This window comes from Thamnophis sirtalis, unplaced genomic scaffold (assembly GCF_051295495.1).
Source record: "Thamnophis sirtalis isolate CommonGarterSnake01/CBP01778 unplaced genomic scaffold, rThaSir2_p1.2 scaffold_3, whole genome shotgun sequence".
In the NCBI taxonomy this organism is placed as follows: domain Eukaryota; kingdom Metazoa; phylum Chordata; class Lepidosauria; order Squamata; family Natricidae; genus Thamnophis; species Thamnophis sirtalis.
In genome coordinates this window covers 169,338,890-169,364,226 of record NW_028261383.1, presented here as the reverse complement: position 1 = coordinate 169,364,226, position 25,337 = coordinate 169,338,890, and the positions used below count along the sequence as shown (strand labels likewise).

Genomic DNA, 25,337 nt, shown 5'->3' with positions numbered 1-25,337 from the left:
TTTTCTTCCACTCCTTCTGCCATGTATATAGAGAACCAGGAGTTCTATAAAGATGTCAGATGGCTCGGTTAATCTGGATCTGATGAAGCCGAACACTGTTTGTTCTAATATGAAACTTACTTCTTTTTGCAGAGATGGGTGGGAACCCTCTGGAGAACAGTGGATTTGAACCCGGAGCCTTTGACGGCCTAAAATTGAACTACCTGAGGATCTCAGAAGCAAAGCTCACTGGTGTACCCAAAGGTGAGATCTTCTCCATCTTCTCTCTTCTCCATATCTACCTCTTAATAAAATTCAGGGCTACGGCTTCTCTCAGCTTTTAATCCTAGTACAGGGGTGGGTTTCGACCGGTTCGCACCGGTCCCTGCGATACGGTTGGTCGCCAAACCCGGAAGTAAGTAACTTCCAGGAACGGCGAAGGCCCCCCCCACGCCCGCGCGCGCCCGTACACCCGCGCCCGCTTCTTACCCTGTTTTTATGAATTCTGCGCTTTCCACGCATGCGCAGAACGCCTGCGCGATCCTCCAGGAGCAGCTGGAGCATCGCGCAGACGCTAGTACGCATGCGTGCGTGCGTGCGCGCGCGAGGACGCCGCCAGCCTCGTTCCAACCGATCCGGTTGGAACGGGGCGAGAAACCCACCCCTGTCCTAGTAGTAGTGCAGATGTCAGAGTTCCAAGTAATAGACCCAACGAAATCAAAGCTCTGAGGCCTGGGGTGTCAGGCCTGCAGCTGTTCCTTTAAGAATCTTTGGCCTGCCACATTCTCATTAAGGGTGGGGGGAATAGCAAGGGGTAGAATGTGTTGTTTTCAAAATAAAAAATTCCTTTCTAGAAGCTCAAGGTCATCTTTTGTCTCCGCACCTTTGCACCTGACCAGAAGCAGCTGGGTGTGGATGCCAGCGTGGAAGAAGAAGATTGGACCATGTGATGGATTATGAGTGTGGGGACAAGATCATGAACTTTTAACTGGGTGGGATTCTGATGTAATTTCCAGTATTGGGATTTCATAGCATAATGCCAAGATGTCTGATTTATTAAATTGGAACTTTAAGGATCGTTTTGCCTTGGACTCTGATTTAATTTTACATGATACTTGGAACTCTGACATGGGGTTTCCTCAAAGTAAAATTTTATTAGGAATGCCATCTTGGCACAGCTGGTGAAAAGCGACTCTGAAGGACCCGAGGTTTTCTCCACCCAAAGTTGATGTCCCCCCAGGTCATATATCCATCATATGGCCTAATCAGGTCACAATCCTCCTCCAGCTGTCTTTGGTCCACGCCTTCCAAGCACCTGGTGGGGATGTCCTTGGTTCCCACAGGAAAGAATGTGATTTTGGCTCTGTCTCCCCCTTTACATTCCCACAGCTGCCACTGGCCTTGCTGTGGCAGCCCTAAAATTTCCAAAATGATCTCAGGGTTAACAGCGGAACTATTTTGCTTTTTCAAAGAATACTGAGAGGAACCAGCTGAATTCAGGAACGCAACAGTGACTCAGGAGGGAGACCATATTTTTTTAAAAAAAAAATAAGACACAGAGTTCTTTATTTTCCCATATCCTTCCCCTAGAACTCTAGTCTCTTCACCCCAAAATCCATATTTCCTTTTCCTGCAATCAATGTTCCCTCTAATTTTTTTTCAGTGTGAGCAGAAAAGTATAGTGTTTGAGCGGCATATTTTCATGCCTGAGCACCTGAATTTTTTTCACAGATGTCACCTAAGACAAATAACGAAATCAGTATTATTTGAAACTCAAAGTTATGTTTATTCAAGGTACCCTCTTAATTAAAAGTGTTATATAATATCAGTTTCACTTAACAACGCTCCTGCTTAGCAACCAAAATGTTGGCTCAGAAAGTCTGGCATTTGAAGCACGCAAGTCTTAAAGCTGTTGTTACAAGATCCTTGCTTTAGGGATAGTTCCATCTCCTTCCAGACTCTGTGTCTTTCCTCGGGGATCCGAACCTTTTCGTAAATGCTAAACAGAAATGGAATTCTTCTCCTCTAAAGGAAAAATTCTGCTTTTCTGTAGACCAGCCCAAATGTTGTGGCCTCAGAACATTTCAGAATGCATTATAGGCAGTCCTCGACTCACGACTACAATCGAGCCCAAGATTTCCGTTGCTAAGTGAGACATTTGTTAAGCAAATTTTACGACCTTTCTTGCCACAGTTGTTAAGCGAATCAGTGCAGTTGATAATTTAGCAACGTGGTTGTTGAGTGAATCTTCCCCGTTGATCTTGCTTGCCAAAAGGTCACAAAAGGGGATCACATGAGCCTGGGACACAGCAATGGTCATAAATATGAACCAGTTGCCAAGCGTCTGAATATCGATCACATGATCACGGGGATGCTGCAAAGGTGGTAACTGTGGAAAATGGTCATCATATTCATTAAGATCTTACTAGATTCCTGCGGTTGGGTTAATATTATAACCAGATCATCCGCAAAGGCACATACTCTATATTCTTGCTGCCTAATCTTAATTCCCTTTAGGCCCTCCAAGCCCCGTATTTTATTCAACAATATTTCCAAAGTTATAATAAACAATAATGGGGACAAGGGACAACCCTGTCCTGTACCTTTTTCAATTTGAAAAGAATCTGTTAAACTTCCATTAACTATAATTTGAGCTGTTTGCTCTTGATATATTGCTTTAATTGATTGTAAGAAACGTTTTCCTATTTGCATTTATGCAGTGTTTTCAACAGGAATTGCCAGTTAACTTGATCAAAGACTTTCTCAGCATCCAGAAATATGAGCGCAGCAGGAATTTGGTTATTCTTTCCCAAATATTCTAGTGCATTAACGATTAATCTTACGTTACTTCTTATTTGTCTCCCTTGAATAAAACTTGTCTGATCATTATGAATCAATTGTTGAATAACCAACATTAACCTATTTGCTAGTATTTTAGTAAAGATTTTATAATCTACATTAAGTAGTGAAATGGTCATAAGCCACTTTTTTTCAGTGCCATTGTAACTTTGAACGGTCACTAAGTGAATTGTCGTAAGTCAAGGACTACTTGTATTGCCATATCCCATTTTATTTCATTTGCAGCATCAATCTCAGTTCAAAACGTTCGTGGCAGGGCAGGGTTCATTCAATAAAACAAGCTTCTTTGGTTAATGATGATTCAATGCTATACATGAACTCGGGCCCTTGAGTTAAGCCAGGGAACTATAAAAGTCGGCTAACCATTGTTGGTCCATTGCAAGAGCCGAGGTGGCGCAGTGGTTAAATGCAGCACTGCAGGCTACTTCAGCTGACTGCAGTTCTGCAGTTCGGCTGTTCAAATCTCACCGGCTCAGGGTTGACTCAGCTTTCCATCCTTCTGAGATGGGTAAAATGAGGACCCGGATTGTTGTTGGGGGCAATATGCTGGCTCTGTAAACCGCTTAGAGAGGGCTGAAAGCCCCATGAAGTGGTATATAAGTCTAACTGCTTTTGCTATTGCTATTGCGTAAATATAACTTTTCTCCTCTTATTGTTGCATTACCTGTTTTGAAGCACTGTAGATTGCTGTGGATTTTCACAAAGCTAACATTATCCTATTCTTCTCTTCCAACCAGACCTTCCTGAAACCTTAACCGAGCTACATCTGGACCACAATAAGATCCAAGCAATTGAATTAGAGGATCTGATCCGCTACTCCAAAATCTACAGGTAGTGTGAATAGGAAAGTCATTCTTGAAGAGCTTGCCGTGATTGGGCAGATGAAATTTGGGGCAAAAAGTAGGAAAGTCACTCATTTCCTTAGGGTATGGCAGAGGAGCTGCGTTCAAGCCATTGGAAAATATATCCAATCCAACTTCTGTGTTTGTGTTTGTTTGAGAGTGAGTGAGTGAGTAAGAGAGGGATCCAACTTCTCTCTCTGTGTGTGTCTGTTTGAGAGGTGGGGGAGGGAGGGAGAGAGGGAGGAAGGAGGGGGAGGGAGAAGAAAAAGAATGAAGGAAAACTTATTTCGCAAAGGAGAAAAAATGCTGTCACTTTAAATCGTAACTGAGCATGCCTGGCTGTGGAATTCTGGGAGTTGAATTCCACAAGTCTAAAAAAAATTGAAACCCCTGTGTCAGTGCCTCACCAGCCATAAACCTCACCGCACGTCACTGGTTCAGAGTGAACATATATTAAGGTTTTGTTTTTTTAATGGAAGGAATGTGTCTCTTTTACTGGTCATCCTCACGAAACTTTTGATACAGCTTTTAGTTCCCCTAGAGATGCAATTCTTAGTATGATGAAACAGTAATATATTTTGTCTCTGGCCTTGAATCTTTTTTTGCATTTCCTGTTCCTCTGACCTTGTAAATTCCAAGGTCTTTGCAGGGAATCACTTCGTGTTGATCACAAAATGCCATATATGGAGTTAGAAGGACCAAAGGAGGAGATCCATTTTATTACCAGTTCGCAACCCATGTGCGATGCTCACTTTGCTCTCGTGTGTGCGCTGTTCAATGGAAATTGTTCTGTGCGCTTGTGCAGAACAATTTACAGTGAAAAGCACTCTCGCAGTCACTAAAATCTAACATGGCAGAGACATCAGCGGCGGCAAGGGAACTGGTTCGGGGGCATGCCAGGCCTGGGTCGCTGCCGGTTCTGCGACCCAGCTCTGAATTTCACTACCGGTTTGGCCGAACCAGGCCGAACTGGAAGCAACCCACTTTTGGCCCATTGAAGTTTTAATCTTTGTGCATATAGAAGCAAAGTTGTTCCATCTCTTCCATAACTTGGTAACTGACAGAGAGATTCTATCTTGGAGGTTTCTGCCTAGAAGACCCCCTTCTATACTGAGAGCAATTTGCCCAGGTGCCAAGTATGGGGCCAAAGTCAACTTCCATCCTAACTAAAGCCTTCTACAAATTGTAGTTAAAACTGAGGATTTTAGATCTTCAAGAAACATGTGCTTAAAGAACAATAACTGCAAAGAGAAAACAAATGAATTCAAAACACAAAAATAGAGCATTTCACCATCCAGTGCCCCCAAAATACAAACATCCATTCATTCCCTTGTTCCTGATTTGCAATCCCTACAATTGGGCAATAAATTCTGCTTCAGCATTTAAGAGGTACATTTCTTTAAAAAAGTTTCACCAAATAAGAAAGGAGAAGAAGGGGAAGGGATAGGAGAGGAGAGGAGGGATAAGGTAAGATAGAGGAGAGGGAAGCAGTTCTATTAAAACCAAGGAGAATCCCCTTGTATAGGCAAAGATTCACTCCACTTCTCTGTTTCTAAACCAACACCTGCAACATCAATCTTCACCTACCAATGTCAGACCTCCAGACCTCCCTCTCATTTTCCTTTGTGTATGTGTGTGTCTGTGTGTGTGTGTGCCACAAAAGCACTCCTTCAGAATCTTTTAACTGGCTAAAATGTTAAAATGTCTGGGGGTTTAAAATATCCACCCAGCTCAGCTGTAGTCTCCCTAGCAACAAGCTCCTGAGAAATTTCTACTGCCACCCTCCCCCCCCCCGCGCCCTACCCCCAGGCTGTAGGTGAAAGCATTTCCATCCATGCTCCGTGATTAGTCGAGATGCGGTTTGTGACATTGCTCCTCCAAAGTAGAGAAGAACTGCGACTGTATGAGGTCATCCCAAGTAATCTTCCATGGTTCAGACTAGGGGAAGGTATTCCAAGCATGAAATGGGAGGTAGAAATATGCAGACGTAACCTACTGGCGCAGCGTGCTCGGTATGGTGTATAATTAAGTGTGACCATGTGCAATTGTGCCAGCTGGTTCCTTTCTTTTCCCCCCTGTCATGAATGACTTAAAACAGACATCGCCAAGCCGTCTAAGTTAATTGAGTGGTCTCTATATCACTAACCAAAGAAACGGATCTAAAACAATCAACGAACAAAGATGAAGGCTGGGTGTATGTATGTGATAAGCAAATTGAACGCAGCATCTCGAGTCACAGAATGGTCATGTTGAAAGAAATGTCCTTTTGGGTTCAGCTCCAAGTGGGGAAAAAGACACTGGAGACATGGAGGCTGCTTGGAAAGATGGTTTATTGGTGGACAGGACCACGTGGCTTGAGCCCTGAACAGAAAAGGTGATCACATGCTTCAATACTGATGGAGAAGAAGAGAAGGGCTGAGGAAGGGGCTTGCTAGGCTTTTATACCCTGTTCAGTCCCACCTCTCTGTTTCCTGTTCCTGTGTAAGAAATGTATTCTGACTGGTTCTTACACACCACTCCCATGGTGCCATGCAGGGGGCTACTCTCTAGGCTGTGATGAGTTCTCAGTTGCCTTGTGGTCAGTTGAGTAATATCCCTTCCCCCTACAGCTGCAGTGAGGAGAAGTCTTTATTATGTAAAGTGGGCTAGCCTGGCCATCTTAATGGCCCATTAGCTGGGGATGGGCAGAAAGCTACAGGCAACTATTCTGTCTTTTAAAACATGTTTCTTTTCACATCCAGAGAAATATTCTGCCTTTTCAATATTTCCTAGGATATTTCATTTTTCTGGGAGAGGGCTGGATGATAACTTCCCACAGTCAAATACTTGCTTTTCACCATCTTTTATTATAGAGTATAATTTCAAAGAATTGAACAGTTTCTAGGCAGGTTGACAAGACAGGCCTGGAAAAACTGGCAAAAAATCCAGTTTTCTAAATTTTTCAATAGCTTTCTGTTAATCTGACTTAGGATAGGACTTACTAACTGAAGTAAAATTTAGTTGGAGATACAGCCATATTAAGTTGTCCAGTCAGGCTCTTGAATTTTAGCCCACCCACTCCCCCAATTCACAAATTTATATTTGGAGAGCTAATGTTGTTCTAAATAACGTGGCATCGATACAATAAAGCCAGTGCTTCAACTGAGAAAGATGAGGGTGGAAAATAGGAGATGGGGGTTTTATCATACACTCTTAAGCTTAAACTAGATCTAAATATGGTTTGGCCTTTTTAAGTTGAATATATATTTCAGCCACTAGAGGGGGAAAGAGCTGTATTTGTCAGCAACTTTTTAAGGGCTGTTCTAATTCCTTTCCTTGAAGAAGCAAACTTGATCAGGAAAGCCTTTTCTAAGAATTTGCTTTCTCTGCCTCCCAAGTCCCAAGAGGCCCTTTCCTTTCATCACTTCTATTGTATAAAAACCAGACAAAGCCCAAAGGATGAAGGTCCTTGATTCAGAACTGAATCCCTCCACTTTTGATTTAATAACATCGGAAAGAATCTTTTGAGGGTTTGTTTTTAAATGTTAATAGCAGCTCAGCAGCTGGTTCCACCACAAAACCGTGGTAGACAAAAGCGCGGTCGACGAAAGCGCGTATGTGATGTCATCACAGCACGACAAAAAAGATCGAAAAATGTAAAAATAAAGCGAAAACCTTACCCTAACCCCCCCAAACCTAACCCTAAACCTAACCCTAAACCTAACCCTTAACCTAACCCTAAACCTAACCCTAAACCTAACCCTTAACCTAACGAAAAACCTAACGCTAACCCTTAACCTAACGCTAAGTGTAACGCTAACGCTCTAAACCTAACCCTAACCCTTAACTTAACCCTAACCCTAACCCTAAACCTAACCCTTACCTTTATGTGAATCAGCTTGCTGTAATTTAATTTTTATTTCAATTTTTCGATCTTTTTCGTCGCGCTGTGATGACGTCAAATGCGCGCTTTCGTCGACCGCGCTTTTGTGGAACGCGGTTTTGACGGGTCACGCAGCAGCTTGCCTGCAGTGCTAGAAAAAGGATTTAACTTTCCCTTTGGGTTGCTCCCCCATAATTGAATCACCACCCAAGGTTGTTACTGCCCCATAAGATCAAACCCAGTGCCCATTGGAGGCCCACATATTTTGCTGCACGGGGCAGTCCTAGCCTTGGGAAAGACTCAGAGAACCATGCAGGGACATGATTTATCCTCGTCTTTTGCCACACTGCTCCCCTTTGGGGACCAGCTCCTAATATTTGTCAATATTTTGGAGGAAGAAACTCAAGTTGAAGCTGTACCCAGGAAGTATGGCAGTTTTTTCGATCCAGGGGAGTCACTTACCGTACCTTAAAGCTAGCCTTATTTCATACAAAGTTGCACATCGAGCACTAATCCCTCTGGCATGCAGCTTTTGGATACGCAACTTTCTTAGTGTAAATGTGTTTTTATTTTCCATTTCCATTTTCTTACAGTCACATATATACTGTGCATAACCGGGGCCATATAACATTAAACAATAAACACAGCCATTCCTCTTGTCAGCAATACCCCCAAAAGTAAAAACCCAATGTACCTCTTCGACCCTCCATACACCCTTTCTTTCGCCCCCCTCCAACTTTCCATCTTCCCTCCATCATTCCCCTCTACCCTATTTCCCCTCCCCCTCTTCCACTCCTCTCTCCCGATACGCTCCCTCCCTTCCTTCTCCCCCTCCTCCAGTCCTCTCTCCCACCCTCTCTACCCCTCTTTCTTCTGTCCCTCTACTCCTCCCTTCGGTGTATTTCTACAATCTATTAATATATTCAGCTTGTCCTATTTTTACAGTGGAATTAAAGAGCAACAGTATACAAGTGCAGTCGTGTTACCTTAAAATCTAACACATACTATGTATCCCCCCTCCCCCCTCCCCCCTAACACCCCCCTCCCTCCCCCCCCCGACTTCCCAGAGCCCGTAAACGGTATAGATTTTTAACAAACACAGTCTACAATATATTAAGACAAAGGAAATAATAAAAAAAAGAAGTTAATAACATCTCTGCATTGAACTCAGCTTCTTCCTGTTGCGCTAGCTATGGACAGTTTAGATTATTCCTAATCTCAGGCATAGGCTATCTGTAATTTCTTAGTCCCATATTTGTTTTGTATATAGTCAATTCATTTTTTCCAGTCTCGTTTATATCTCTCATTTGAATGGTCTTTAAGATATGCCGATATTGAAGCTGAGTTTAAGGTAGAGAGTTTATTGATTTTTTTTTCTGGGGGGGGGTTTCCCCCTTTTATTTTTTAATTATTCTTTTCTTTTTTTCCTTTATTTTTTATTTTTTATTATTTTTTAACTTTTAATCTATCTGGTTTCAATATACTCCAGACTTTGCTTGATAAGGAACGATGACGGGAATGGGATCTGGGAAGTTGGAAGGGGGTCTGGGAGGGGGGGTTCATGGGGGGGAGGGGGGGAGGGTGGAAATATAGATTCAATTTTTAAAACAAGATATGCCAATATTTTACGCAACTTTCTGAGGTGGTACAGCCCTGTTTTCTAACTCAGCAACTTTAAAATGTGTGGACTAGAATTCCCAGCTTGCATTCCCTAGCCACCAAAAACACCGTGGCACAATAAATAAATAAAAAAGAAGTTTATGTTGCATTCTGTTTAAATAGGCTTTTAAACAGCACCGCCCTCCAGACCCTAGAAATGTGGAGTTTTATATCGTCACTTAAACAGCCGCCCAAATGCTTCTGCATTTCCTTCTCACATTTTTCCTTCCTGGTCCACTTATCCAATCCTTAGCTGCAGTTTGTTGTGGCGCACCGAGACTTCTGCTTGCTGCGTGAAAGAATGAGGTAGCTGGCTAGAGAGAACCAGACAGAAGATGGCAGCGTAATCATGCATTTGCTTTCTGCTTCATTTGGAAATTGAAATGTCTGTACCAGAATGCCCTAGGCTCGGACTGATTGGTCTTTGATTTCCCATTCGTCACCATCTTCATCTGTCATCTCTAATATTTAAATATATTGCCTGAGCTTTGATATGGAGTCTGTAATAGAGACAGATACATCTTTGATGGAGAAGCTGCAAAAAAAAGGACAAAAAGAAAATATAAAATCTGGCCTTCATATTTTACTTTCCTTTACTGCTCCCGTCTATAAACTTGATGCTGCTTGTAAGATGGAAATGGACTGAGTTCACACATAACCTTAAACAAGTAGGAGCCAGAGAGATAGCAATAGCAATAGCAGTTAGACTTATATACCGCTTCATAGGGCTTTCAGCCCTCTCTAAGCGGTTTACAGAGTCAGCATATCGCCCCCACAGTCTGGGTCCTCATTTCACCCACCTGGGAAGGATGGAAGGCTGAGTCAACCTTGAGCCGGTGAGATTTGAACAGCCGAACTGCTGAACTGCAGTCAGCTGAAGTAGCCTGCAGTGCTGCACTCTAACCACTGCGCCACCTCGGCTCGATATGTAGTAGTGAAGATGTTAGACTTGGGCTGGGAAACCCCAGTTTCAACACTAAACTCACTTATAGAAACTACTTGAGTGTTTTTTGGGGTCTGTCTATTAGCACTCTCTTCCCCAAACATTTATTAGGGGGGAAATTAGAGTGCTGTATACAGGTTGTCCTCAACTTACAACAATTCATTTAGTGACCATTCAAAGTTACCACAGCACTGAAATAAAGTGACTTATGACCAGTTTTCGTACTTAACGAATGTTGCAACATCCCCCTGGTCATGTGATCAAAATTTGGATGCTTGGCAGCTGACGTGTTTTTTTTTATTAAAAAGTTTTAATAAGTTTTGCAATTATATACCTTTCCCCTTCCCTCCCTCCCCCCCAATCCCACATCCCATCCCACCCTCCCCCCCCAACCTCCCAGATCAAATACAGGGTATAAACATTTAACAATCATACACTAAAATAAGCTAACTAACTTTAGCATCGTACCTTTGCTTATACTTTAACTCCCCTTTTGTAAAGCTGACTTTAGATAAATTGTAACATTCCTTGCTCATTCATTCATAAGCTAACTGAAATTTCTTAGTCCCATATTTATTTTGAATATAATCAGTCCATCTTCTCCATTCCAACTTGTATTTCTCATCTGAATGGTCCTTGAGGTATGATGATATTTTAGCCATCTCTACTATTCAAGAATGGACGTTAAAAGCAGCTGGCATGTGTTTATGACAGTTGCACTGTCCTGGGTCATACGATTACTATTTGCAAGTTCCCATCATCAAAATTCCCTGTTCATTTTTTGCAACCAGGACAGGCCAACTGCAACAAAGATTTCACCGCTGAAGGAAGGAAAAGTTAGAAAAATCTTTATTGTTCCGTTTCATGGCTCTTCCCCCCACGCCTCTGAATTTCGAGACTTGCAGTCATTTGAAAAATTACCAATTACCTCCACTAGACCGATTAGATCCCACAGATTAGGCCTCCTCTGAATTCCATCTGCCGGCCAGTGTCGACTGGCAACTACCCGGAGGAGAGCCTTCTCTGTGGCTGCTCCGACCCTCTGGAACGAACTCCCCGTGGAGATTCGAACCCTCACCACCCTCCAGGCCTTCCGCAAAGCCCTCAAAACCTGGCTGTTCCGACAGGCCTGGGGCTAAAGAGCTGTTGCCCCCGTCTCGAATTGGTATGACTGTTGTGAGTTTTAAATTATATATTGTTATGTTTGTTTTTTAAATTTTTTGTCTGTATCCCCCTTCCCCGGTTCGAGTTGTGAGCCGCCCTGAGTCCCCCTTCGGGGGAAAAGGGCGGCATACAAATACAATAAACTGAACTGAACTGAAAACTGAACTGAACTGAAACTGAAAAAAACTTTGGGGCAGAGTGGCAAGTGACGGGGAGGGAGAGGCAAGGAAAAACACCTCACTGGCAGGGTGAATGCAAGGAATTGAGGGCTGACCTTCTCCTACACTGTGCAGTACCAGACGTTGGCATCACACTAAACCTCCGTTTTCTTTATATTCCCTTTCTCTCCTCGTAGACTGGGCCTCGGACACAACAATATCCGCATGATTGAGAATGGCAGTCTTGCTTTCTTGCCTATCCTGCGTGAGCTGCACTTGGATAACAACAAGCTCTCAAGAGTCCCCCCGGGATTGCCTGATCTCAAGTTTCTGCAGGTATCCAATAAGATGCAGTTCTGTGGTGAGAAATGTAAGGCCTTGCACAGGTAAAAATAAGACAGTACCTGGCTCAACACCTGTGAGAGGGATCTAGGTGTTCCACTTAAATATGAGCCAGCAGTGTGCTGGAGTTGCCGAAAAAGCCAGTGCAGTCCTAGGCTGCCTCAACACAGGATTAGTGTCAAGATAATGAGAAGTGATAAGGCCTCTCTATATATAGTACTCGTAAGGCAGAGGTGGGTTTATTTTTTTAAATTTTATTTTATTAAGCATTTATAGGCCGCCCTTTTCCCTGAGAGGACTCAGGGCGGCTTACAATAATAGGGGGGGGGGGGAGTGCAGGACAAAACACAAAAAGAAAATGTGATTGAAAATAATTAGCAGTAAAAACCCAACATTCATTCAACATTCTTGAGGGGCGAGAGTAAGGTCTTATCCCCAGGCCTGACGGGATAGCCAGATCTTGAGGGCTGTGCGGAAGGCCTGGACGGTGGTGAGGGTGCGGATCTCCACGGGGAGATCGTTCCATAGCGTCGGAGCTGCAACTGAGAAGGCTCTCCTCCGCGTAGTCGCCAGTCGGCACTGACTGGCGGATGGAATTCGGAGGAGGCCTACTCTATGCGATCTGATGGGACGGAGGGAGGTAATCGGTAGAAGGCGGTCTCTCAAATAGCCAGATCCACTACCATGGAGCGCTTTATGGATGGTAAGTAGGACCTTGAAGTGCACCCGGAGACCAACAGGTAGCCAACGCAGCTCACGGTTCCTACCAGTTTGCACCTATTCGGTAGAACCGGTTCGTCAAGGGGTGATGCTCATCAATGTTTCTTAGCCAAGGGAGCCAGCATTGTCTGAAGACGTTTCCGTGATCACTTGGCCAGCATGGCTGTGTGCAGAGGTGCTTGGAATGCTGTTACCTTCTCACAGAAGTGGTACCCATTCATACTCTCGCTAGGTGGCCAGGAGCTAGGGCAAGTAGAACATAGAATAACAAGTTGGAAGGGACCTTAGAGGTCACCTAGTCCAAGCCCCTGCTCGAGCAAGAGACCTCATACCATATCAGAAAAATGATTGCCCAGTCTCTTCTCGAAAACCTCCGGCGATGAAGCACCCACAACCTCTGAAGGCAAACCATTCCACTGGTTGATTGTGCTTACCAGCGGTGGGTTCCTACCAGTTCACACCTATTCGGTAGAACCGGTTCGTCAAATCTACCGAACCGGTTAGAAGAGGTTCCACCAGTGGACTCGGAAAGCAGGCCACACCTACAGAAGAGGTTCCAAAAATTTTTGAAACCCACCACTGGTCCTTGGATATGATTATTCTACACTATCATGCTCCTATTTATAAAACTCAGTGCCTCTGTGAAAGGTAAGGATGGCTACTGCGTTTGTGGTGCAATCAGAACATGGCGTGTGCTGAAGTTGTTTTAACGCAAACCAAAGATGCCTTTTAAAAAACAAGTTTACATCCTATTCTTATGCATGCCAGTGCTGTGTGTGAGGTAATTTAAGGTGGTTCTGACAAGTGTCGTCGGCATCTTCATATCCGGTCACATGGGCGGCAAGCCACTCCCATCCGGTCACATGGGCGGCAAGCCACTCCCACAAAGGAGGCCCCACCCACAGAGTAGGTTCGAACAATTTTTCAAACCCACCCCTGTCGTAAGGCCATGCTTGGAATACTACATCTGCTTCTGGTCACCCTCATGCAAAAAAGATGCTGAGATCCTAGAGTCAGACAGAAGAGCAACGAACATGATAATGGATCTAGAAGCTAGACTATATTGATGAACGGCTAAAGGAACTAGGTATGTTTAGCCTAATGAAAAAGTGATACGATAGCCATCTTCCAATACTTGAATGGTTGTTGCAGGGAAGAGGAGGTCAGTAGCAGTTAGACTTATATACCGCTTCATAGGGCTTTCAGCCCTCTCTAAGCGGTTTACAGAGTCAGCATATTGCCCCCACAGTCTGGGTCCTCATTTCACCCACCTCGGAAGGATGGAAGGCTGAGTCAACCTTGAGCCGGTGAGATTAGAACCGCTGAACTGCAGGTAACAGTCAGCTGAAGTGGCCTGCAGTACTGCACCCCAACCACTGTGCCACCTCGGCTCTTAGTTAGGTCAGTTTATTCTCCAAAACACCTGACGGCAGGACAAGACGCAATGGATGGAAGATCGTCAGAGGAAGATCTAACCTGGAACTAAGGAGAAGTTTTCTGACAATAAGAACAAGTAGTCAATGGAATGGCTTTGCCTCCTGAAGTTGTGGGTGCACCATCACTGTAAATTTTCAAGAAAAGATTAGACAACCATTTGTTCGGGATGGAGTAAGGACTCCTGCCTTGGGGGGGGAGGACTAGAAGACTTCCTACATCCCTTCCAGTTCTATGATTCTATAATCCTATGATCTATAGCAGTTAGACTTATATACCGCTTCATAGGGCTTTCAGCCCTCTCTAAGCGGTTTACAGAGTCAGCCTATTGCCCCCAACAACAATCCGGGTCCTCATTTTACCCACCTCGGAAGGATGGAAGGCTGAGTCAACCCTGAGCCGGTGAGATTTGAACCGCTGAACTGCAGCTAACAGTCAGCTGAAGTACTGCACTCTAACCACTGCGCCACCTCGGCTCATCTCCTAGGTTTCAGGGAGGCATGAAGTCTAGGAGATCGTACTTCAAGCTTCAACAATGGGCAACCATAGAAAATTAATTGGGTTGACATAATCCAAAGAAATCCAGAACTCGGTCTTCTCGATTCTGGTTTTTTTTTAAAAAAAATTCAAAATATACTTTTTTTTATTTTCCATTTTCATAACATATAATCGCATGTATACTATTACATAGCCAATATCCTATTGTATTAAGTAGTAATTACATCAGTTCCTCTTGCCATCAACGCCCAGTTTTTAAATACCTATAGAAAGCATGCAAATGGAACAAGACAATGTATTGTATTGTAATTGTAAGTTTATTTATAGGCCGCCCTTTTCCCTGAGGGGACTCAGGGCGGCTTACAACTTATAGGGAGGGGAATACAAACAATAACATATAAGCACAGTACATAATTAAAATATAGAAACACCATTCATCATTCGGGTGGGGATGGATTACAATCTTTACCCCCAGGCCTGACGGGATAGCCAGGTCTTGAGGGCTGTGCGGAAGGTCTGGAGGGTGGTGAGGGTACGAATCTCCACGGGGAGATCGTTCCAAAGGGTCGGAGCTACTACTGAAAAGGCTCTCCTCCGCGTAGTTGCCAGTCGACATTGACTGGCGGATGGAATTCGGAGGAGGCCTAATCTATGTGATCTAATAGGTCGCGAGGAGGTAATTGGCAGGAGGCGGTCTCTCAAGTACCCACTACCATGAAGGGCTTTAAAGGTGGTAAGTAGCACCTTGAAGCGCATCCGGAGATCAACAGGTAGCCAGCGCAGCTCGCGGAGGATAGGTGTTATGTGGGTGAACCGAGGTGCACCCACAATCGCTCGCGCAGCCGCATTCTGGACTAGCTGAAGTCGCCGGATGCTCTTCAAGGGCAGCCCCATGTAGAGCACGTTGCAGTATTCAATGTCACCCTTTACCAATCCACATATTGCCTTTTCCATACTGAATCTGGCTCTGTTGCACTGCAGGTCCAGAACGATGATTCTGCAACCCAGAAAACTCATTTTGCAAATTCTCTGTGGTGCATAAAAGCGAAATACCTTAGTTATCTATATTCTATATAGTTTCATGAGCAATAATCATGGTTATTTGATTGGAATTTTAAAATGTACTAGACCGACCTATGTCCCTTTTGATTATCTTTTCAAATATCCTTACCAGATCCTTCAATACCTTCAACAATGGCAGATCTTTTAACGTTCTTGAAAAGTTCTTTAAAATTCAGAAAGGTATTCAGAAATGTATCTATCTTGAAAGCAGCCCATGTTGAACTATATCATGCAGTCAAACATCAGGAGTTCCGCGCCAGAAATGTTTTATGACATTTTTATAGTCATAAAATGCTTTATGATAATGTTTATCATAAAATGTTGCACAAAATTTGCCAAATTTCAATCCCATAGGAGTCAGATTTTGGAGATGCATTCTCTACGTTAGCCCATTTGAGGTTGCTTGGTTCAAAAGGTTTTGCCCTATGAAACACCACTTTGACCAGGTAAAGGTGGTTCCACCACAAAATCGCGGAGGACAAAATCGCGCTCGACGAAAGCGCGCATTTGACGTCATCACAGCGCGACGAAAACATCGCGCTGTGATCGAAAAATGTAAAAATAAAGCTAAAACCTTACCCTAACCCCCCCAAACCTATCCCTAAACCTAACCCTAAACCTAACCCTTAACCTAACCCTAAATCTAACCCTAAACCTAACCGTTAACGTAACGCTAAACCTAACGCTAACCCTTAACCTAACGCTAAACCTAACGCTAACGCTCTAAACCTAACCCTTAACCTAACCCTAAACCTAACCCTAAACCTAACCCTAAACCTAACCCTTACCTTTATGTGAATCGGCTTGCTTTAATTTTAATTTTATTTCAATTTTTAATTTTTTTCGTCGCGCTGTGATGATGTCACATGCGCGCTTTCCTCGAGCGCGATTTTGTCCTCCGCGCTTTTGACAGGTCACGGGTGAAGGTTACAGACCTGAGAGTTTTAGATATAGTTATCCTGCTAGGAAAAATGGATATTGTACAGTTTACAAAACTTAGTTAACAATACAAATAACAGCAAAGCTGGCAATTGTTATGTCCTTGGAAGGACGCTGTTTTGAAATCAATAGAACTTATTTCTGGTTGCTGTAAAGGCTTTATATGAATTCATGATCGTTAGACACTCAACTTCCCTATGGCAACCTGTACCAATTGAATCTCTCTCACTTTCTCCTCCCCACCAAACCAAACCCCATCATATTCCCAACAAATTCCAGTTGTTGCTAAAACAAGGTTTGTTAAATAGGTACACAAATGGACCCAATGATTTAACTGAGATTCGGAAGGGAGGGGGGTTGTTGTTGTTCTTCATTTTGGATTCCTAAAACCATTGTTGGCAGAGGACACAATGCCTGAAACAGCTTTTCCTAGCATAGTCTCTTTCCAGCTGTACTTGGACTATAGCGCCCATCAAGAGCCGAGGTGGCGCAGTGGTTAGAGTGCAGTACTGCAGGCCACTTGAGCTGACTGCTAACTGCAGCTCGGCGGTTCAAATCTCATCGGCTCAGGGTTGACTCAGCCTTCCATCCTTCCGAGGTAGGTAAAATGAGGACCCAGACTGTGGGGGCGATAGGCTGACTCTGTAAACCGCTTAGAGAGTGCTAAAAGCTCTATGAAGCGGTATATAAGTCGAACTGCTATTGCTATTGCTATTCCCAGCCAATACGGCCATTGGCTGCTCTAATAGAGTAGTTTTTAAGGTAATAAATAGGCTGATTTTTTTTTTAATATGATGGTTTACAAAGGAGTTTCCCCTTCAAGAATGATAGATTCTATGCGGTATCTCCAGCCATTTGACTAGCTTCAAGTTATCTCAAATTCAACAATAAAATAAGTTGAATGTGATCTGGGGGAAAGATACATATATTCCTTCTTGCTTATGCTCTTCCTGTTCTTACCACATGGAGAAATGTTATTTCCCATCTACTCATTATGGGGAGAGGCAAGGCTTTAAAAAGCAGCCTGCCTGTTTCCTCAAAATCTTAATCTTACCTTAATTTCTTAGGCTTCAGACATTTCGTCAAGTGTTACACTTGGGCCACCAAATGTATCTAAAGGTGAAACTTGAACATTGGATTCAGTTTTAGCATACAGATAGGTCTCTGTGAGATTCTCAGTCATCCCCGTCAACACAGGCACAGTCTTCAGTCAACACAACATACATGCACACTTTATACCCAAGAATACGCTAAGGGAGAAGGCTTGTCCACCCGAAGGATAAAACACCCCAACGTAACCTCAGCAACATGGTATATGCAATACAATGAAGTGAGACATGTGCGGATCTGTATATTGGGGGAAACAAAACAACCACTTCATAAATACATGACACAGCATAGGGAGAACAAATCCATCGGGACAAGATTCAGCAGTCCATCTGAACTTATAAGACAAAGGCGAGTCCTTTGAAGACAGCAAAATCCACATTTTGGACAGAGAGGACCACTGGTTTGAAAGCGGGCTCAGAGAGGCCATCTACGTTAAAATTGAAGTTTGAAGTTTATTGGTATTTGTATGCTGCCCACTCCCAGGGGACTCTGGGCGGCTTACAGACAGCAAGGGAATTAAAAATTTAAAAAATTAAAAATAGAGACATAATCATTTTAAAATTACACAACATACATACACTTAAAACGTGGCACGACAAAACCGCGCTCGTCAAAGTAGCAGTGATAAAACCGCGTTGCTAAAGCCGCGACGTCATCACCGCCACGACAACAGTGCGGCGACAGAAGGGCGCTTTAAAACAGCGCGGCGGCAGAAAGCCGATTTAAATTAAGGTAAGGGTTAGGATTAGGTTTAGGGGTTAGGTTTAGGGTTAGGTTTAGGGTTAGGTTTAGGGTTAGGTTTAGGGTTAGGTTTAGGGTTAGGTTTAGGGTTAGGTTTAGGGTTAGGTTTAGGGTTAGGTTTAGGGTTAGGTTTAGGGTTAGGTTTAGGGTTAGGTTTAGGGTTAGGTTTAGGGTTAGGTTTAGGGTTAGGTTTAGGGTTAGGTTTAGGGTTAGGTTTAGGGTTAGGTTTAGGGTTAGGTTTAGGGTTAGGTTTAGGGTTAGGTTTAGGGTTAGGTTTAGGGTTAGGTTTAGGGTTAGGGTTAGGTTTAGGGTTAGGTTTAGGGTTAGTTTTAGGGTTAGGTTTAGGGTTAGGTTTAGGGTTAGGTTTAGGGTTAGGTTTAGGGTTAGGTTTAGGGTTAGGTTTAGGGTTAGGTTTAGGGTTAGGTTTAGGTTGCTTCGGAAGGCGCAGATTTGCCCTCCGCCCTTATGTCAGCGCAGTAAGGTCACATTTGCTTTAGCGATTCAGACGGCGCGGATTAGCACTCGCGCTTATGTCTCCGTGGATAAGGGCTTCGCGGTATTGTGGTGGAACCCACTTAAAATGGGGCTGGATGCTGATCAACAGCCCCAGGCCTGCCGGAACAGCCAGGTCTTGGTGGCTTTACAGAAGGCCGGAGGAGTAGTGAGGGTCCGGATCTCTACGGGGAGATTATTCCATAGGAATGTTCCAAAATTGAACAGCCTTCTCTTAACAGAAGGGGAGGGATGCGGCATCTTCTATCTCCAGTCTATAACACAATTCTTTCAACAGTTCCAAGAAAGGCTCCACACCCATTTGCACCACTCAGGTGACACAGACAAACCTCCAGTGGCCTCAACTCTAAAAGAATGCAAATGGCCAGCTTTCTACAAGGAGTACAAATCCTTCCATTCCCAAACCATCTGGTCAAAACTGAAGAAGCTTCTTGGATGAGAAGCAAAAGCATCAATGATAAACAAGAAAGTCCAGTTGCCTGTTGGAAAAAAAATCACCTTTGGGATAGAGATAGGTCTTTACATTGAGAAGTGTTAAGATCTGAACTTACAACCATTCATTTAGCGACTGTTCAAAGTTACAATGACACTGAAAAAAATTACTCATGACTGGTCCTCACACTTGTGACTGTTGCAAGCCTCCCCATGGTCACACGATCAAAATTTGAGTCCTTGGCATGTATGATGGTTGCGGTGTCCTGGAGTCATGTGATTGCCGTTTGTGACTTCCCATCTTGTTTCCAAATCAGTGGGGGAAGCTTAATGCCCATGTGATTCATTTAAGAACGGCAGTGATTCACTTAACAACCATAGCACAAAAAAGGTCATAAAATTGGACACAGCTTACTTAACAGCCACTATGCTTGGCAATAGCAACAGCACTTAGACTTATATATCTCTTTATCTCTAAGTAGTTTACGGAGTCAGCATATTTTCCCCAACAATCTGGGTCCTCATTTTACCCACCTCAGGAGGATGGAAAGCTGAGTCAACCTTGAGCCGGGTGAGATTCGAACTGCCAAATTGAAGGCAGCCGGCAGTCAGCAGGAGTAGCCTGCAGTAATGTACTCTAACCACTGCGCCATCATGGCTCTTAGAAGTTCTGGCCCCAATGATGGTCGTAAGTCGAGAACTCCCTTTGTTCAAGACAAATGTCTCCATTGATGAAGGTAAGCCAGTTGACACTCCGAGGTGGTGCAGTGGTTAAAGTGCAGCACTGCAGGCTACTTCAGCTGACTGCAGTTCTGCAGTTCGGCTGTTCAAATCTCACCGGCTCAGGGTTGACTCAGCCGTCCATCCTTCCGAGGTGGGTAAAATGAGGACCCGGATTGTTGTTGTAGGCAATATGCTGACTCTGTAAACTGCTTAGAGAGGGCTGAAAGCCCTATGAAGCGGTATATAAGTCTAACTGCTATTGCTATTGCTATTGCTATTGCTATTCTAACCAATTTTTCTGCCTTCTTCCACAGGTGGTGTACTTGCATTCCAACAACATTACTCATGTTGGCGTTAATGATTTTTGCCCTGTGGGCTTTGGGGTGAAGCGTGCCTCGTACCATGGAATCAGCCTTTTTGGCAACCCCGTGCCTTATTGGGAAGTTCAACCAGCTACCTTCCGCTGTGCCACTGACCGCCTGGCTATCCAGTTTGGCAACTACAAAAAATAAAAAAAAATCAAGAATAAACGAGGGAGGGAGGGTTGGGTAGCGGGACAAGGTAAACCCAATGGGGAAATGTGGGGGTGGGAGTAGGGAGGGGGATGTGAATCAGGCGATGGTGAAATGAGGCCCATTCTGGAGAAGGGTGAGTCACCAGTATGGTCATGCTAAAAAAAAACAAAAGAAAGTCAAGAATTGTTGACTTCTACAAGCCCAGCCAATGTTCGGGATAGAACAAGGGATGGGAAGGAAGTTCATAGAGCAAAGGGAAGAGAAATTGACGAAGCTCTTACAATATGGTCCATTTAACTAGCCTACATTAGTCCTGCATTTGAAATCAGCTCGTTATGATCTGCAAACAAATACTTGCCTTTCTAGTTCCAACGGGTTTGATGCTACTGCTGGCTTGTCTGGGGCAGAACAGGGGTGGAGGGGTGGGAATTGAAGGGATTTCGGTCTATAGTTTTGTTCGCATGAGCAGCCCGCTCTGTCAGACCTGCTACACCAGTCCTCGACTTATGCGCCCCCTGAATTTAGCAGCTTGCAGTATGGATGTCGTTTTTTTCTGACCGCAACCTTCATATGTTATAGAATGTGTTGGGTGATCCAATGAATTCTGTTTCTGCATTTCTTTAACTTGCAAAATCAGCCTCTGTATATCTTTTTTTTAAAAAAAAACACACAAAACAAAAGAGGAAGTCACCTCTATATAATGTACATCAATCTTATGCGAATTAAAGTATCATGGCTCTTGCCAAAATATCCTAGGAATAGTTTGGTGAGCTGGCTGCAAAAACTCAACAACTCCCCAAGATTCCTTGGGGAAAGGAAGTGATTAAATGGACTGAAACCTCTCCTGTGGCTTCTATACATCTAAGCCTCTGAATCTAGCCACGGGCAATCTGGCTTCTAAATCAGTGGGGCATGCACCCATGATTCTACTCTTTATTACCATCTTCATTGAAGAAAAATAGACCTTGTAAATTATCCTATATACTATGTGTAAGTGGCCTGTCTTGATACCTGCAAATGCAGGTTGTTTGGGAAGATTAAGATGTGAGCAACTGTAATGAGGGATTTTTGACACATCCAACAACAGCAGCAAGGACCTCAACATCAACAATCCTGTGCAGATTCTGCTTACCAAAGTAGCAATAAGAATAGCAGTTAGACTTATATACCGCTTCATAGGGCTTTCAGCCCTCTCTAAGCGGTTTACAGAGTCAGCATATCGCCCCCACAGTCTGGGTCCTCATTTCACCCACCTCGGAAGGATGGAAGGCTGAGTCAACCTTGAGCCGGTGAGATTAGAACCGCTGAACTGCAGATAAGAGTCAGCTGTAGTGGCCTGCAGTACTGCACCCTAACCACTGCGCCACCTTGGCTCGGAAGTCCCTAGCTTCAGTACAAATCAAAATATATCGCCCTTTGCCCAACTCAGATTCCAATGACCACAGCAGGTGTGACATTTCGGCAAGGGTGGGTCGATGATGGAAGAAATGCCACTCCTTTTTGGGGGTTCTTTCTCTTAAGTAAGAGAGGCCCAGCCTGTCTCCTGTTCCAATTGGCCATGCCTTACATCGAAGAAGAAGACAGTGAGAATAACTTGTGGGTGCACAAAAGATCCAGAAAAGTTTTCTCGGTTCACTGTCCCCATTCTTCTCCACCCCTCCTTGTTCTGCCATCGTTTACTCCAGAAAAGTGAAGTGGAGATTAGGTCCCTGCGGCCACGTCCATCTCAAAGTGTTTGAATATCATTATTCCCCCCACCCCCATGCTTGGTTTCCTGAGGCCCAGATGCTAAGGCGTATTTAGAAGAGGTGTTCATTGCTATATGCAAAGAATATAATGAGAGCTCCAGCAATGCTGTCCTACATAGGTAACTCACCTGTCTTTTCCAATTTAGTTTTCTGTCTTACAAGAACATTTAGAAAAAATCTGCTATGGAGGTAAATAATGGAATAACTGCAGGAGCAATAGCAATAGCAGTTAGACTTATATACCGCTTCATAGGGTCTCTAAGCGGTTTACAGAGTTAGCATATCGCCCCCAACAGTCTGGGTGCTCATTTTACCCACCTCGGAAGGATGGAAGGCTGAGTCAACCTTGAGCCTGGTGAGATTTGAACCGCCAAACTGCAGATAACAGTCAGCTGAAGGAGATCCTTCGGTTGATAACTCTGAGAAGCCTTTTGTCCCAAAGTCTCAGGGTCTGAGGGTTTAATGGGCATGTATCCATTGGGGGTATGCTGTTCAGCTCCAGACTGATTCCTTGATCTGGGATTTGAATGGTTAATTTGATTAACTTGGAACTGAGTCAAGGAATTGAGTCTGCCTGATTTTCCGAAGTGATGCGGGAGAGATTTTCGCTCATGCGCAAAAGCCACTCTGTATAGGAAAATCAGGTCTTCCGGCATCCTGACCTTTTGATCCAAATTGTCAATCTGATTTGGAAGTTAATTTGATTCAGAGGTCCAGTCCAACTATTACATAACCGAATTGCCAATGTGAAGCTTTTGCACAACCCTATTGTACAGTAGATGGGAAGCGGGCAGGGAATAGATAGCAATGGGATTTTCCAAAATAGGAAAGGGTAAAAAATAGGGCATTTGGGACCCAGATATACCTAACGCATCTAGGTTTATTTTATAAAATACCCATCTCTGCCCAGTTTCATAGAAAGGGAACCTGAAGGACATGGGTAATGAAACCAGAAGAATCAGGCTCCAAATCCTCCATTTCTATTCTTCACTCTGGTGCAGGCTTAACTTTTTGGGTGGTTGGGATCCAGCACATTGAGGATGATCAAGGAAGTAGAGATATTGAAGAAGCTGGTGGCGGGGGTGGTGGGGGAGAATGGGGTGGGACAGCACTTTTCAAATACCCGAAGAATGTAAAAGATTTTTTTTAAAAAAAGTACTATTCCAGAAAAGGGCAGTGACAAGCCATTTCTATAACCCTACACACTTGTGTGACCCAAATACCACTTTATCATTTCACAGTTGTGGATTGATTCCTCTCCCACCCTCCCACCCCCACAATCCTCCCATTAAGTATCAGATCTTCAGCCCAGTGAAGGAACCCAGAAGCTTCAGGTCAGCTCTCAGCTATGACAATCCCAACCTTAATTCAGAACATGCATCTCCCTATCTTCAATCTTTCATTGTGGGGAGGTGGGAGGGTATTTTTCTCTCGATCGGAAGCAGGGAGGAAAAAAATAAATAAATATAGGGAACCTTCAGAGAGGTTAAGAATAGCTGAGAGAATTGTTTACCCACAAGCTCTGCGTAAAACAATTTTCATTCCCAAGTAGGGTATCCGAAGGGATATTCTTAGAAGCAGTGCTGAATTCAGGCAGAAGCTAAATTCAAGGAACAGTTTCAGGCCCCACAAAATTTCAGAATGCCAGTTTTCTGATTTTGCAGACAATTTCATTATTAGTGGTATTTTTTTTAAAAAGTAATTTTGTTAGCATTTTGGTATGTATATTAATGTATCGTAAAAATTATTTTAAAAATTACATTTAATGATTGTTTCCAGGGTATATTGTATTATAATCTATGAGCAAAATCACTAAATGGACTCATTTAGAAATGCTTTTTTTTCACTTTAAATACTATTAAATAATTTAAAGGCTTATACACACACAGACACAGACACACTTTCATTTTTTTATTTTTGTGGCATCCCAAGATCCTGTTTTGGTATGGACCTTAGCAAAAACTTTCTGGAGTAGCCTTTTAACAAGGAATGTTCAGGGCCTCACCAATTTTAGCTCCTCCATGCAAGAAGAGAAGAATCTATGAATTGCACACATGCACGAACATATATTTTATATTTTTATTGAAAGTTTTGACAATAGTAAGAGCTAATGCAAACTAGAATAGAATGAAAAAGAAGAAAGAAGAAGGGGAAAAGAAAAGTAAAAAGTGCTAAAAGAAAGAAAAGTAGAAGAAAAATAGGGAAAAAAGAAAAAAAAAGATATAAAAATACCTGGTTTTTCCAGTCTTCTTCACAACAGTTACAGCTACAATTATATTTTGAACTTCTCTCTCTAAAGTTACCTCATGACTCTCTTCTTTCTGTAATCTATCCTGTCTCATCATCAAAACTATAAATCACAAGTTCATTTTTACACAAAAAAAATCCATAATGGGTTTCCATTCGTCAATAAATGTACGCGTTTCCATCTATATGCCTGGATACATATACTGTAGGTGCCATCAGTGACGGAGCCTCTATCATTACTAAGTTTTTTGCCCAACTCTTAAGAATTGTTTTTTTAGCAACAGGCAAGTTATATGTATACCAGAGGTAGGGAACTATGGCTGACTCAGGAATTCTCAGTCTACAAGTCATAAAAAAGCCATCGTTCCCTTCCCTGGATACAAACAATGCTAAGATGAGGCGCTAAAGAAATAATTTGAGACGAGGAAAGTTCCTTTTGTTCACTTCCTGCCTCTGGTCTTTTTTTATAGTCCAGAAATGCATGAAGGAATAAAAGGAACCTTTATTTTTTTCCCAACCTATTTGTGTCTTCTGCATCCTGTAGTGCCATGCTGTGTATGGCCACTTCATCACCAATGGCATCGCACAGGCGATCTCTGGGACTTCATCTTTACAGCATTAATGTTAACTGAGCAGCTCTGCAGTGCCTTGAATTGCATTATCATATTTTTAAACTGTCACCGGGTGGAACAAAGGCAACAGTTAACCACTTTATAAAAACATCCAGTTAAAGGGAAGGATACAACTATAGGGATGAGGGGGGAAAACAACAGCAATTGCCCAGGTATGAATTCTTCATTTGACCTGTATGTTCACTTCACACATCTTACAGATTTCTCACATTCTC

The 25,337-nt window shown here is 43.3% G+C and overlaps 1 protein-coding gene across 1 annotated transcript in view; it reads left to right on the top strand.

The window, feature by feature from the left end:
• Window positions 1–21,976, top strand: part of BGN (biglycan) — an 85,204-nt gene extending 63,228 nt beyond the window's left edge. The window contains exons 5-8 of the mRNA XM_087710876.1: window positions 133–243; window positions 3,576–3,669; window positions 11,664–11,802; window positions 20,295–21,976. Of these exons, the coding sequence (XP_087567002.1) occupies window positions 133–243; window positions 3,576–3,669; window positions 11,664–11,802; window positions 20,295–20,492 (542 nt within the window). The 3' untranslated portion in view covers window positions 20,493–21,976. The remainder of the gene's footprint in view (window positions 1–132; window positions 244–3,575; window positions 3,670–11,663; window positions 11,803–20,294) is intronic.
• The last annotated feature ends 3,361 nt before the right edge of the window (window positions 21,977–25,337 follow it).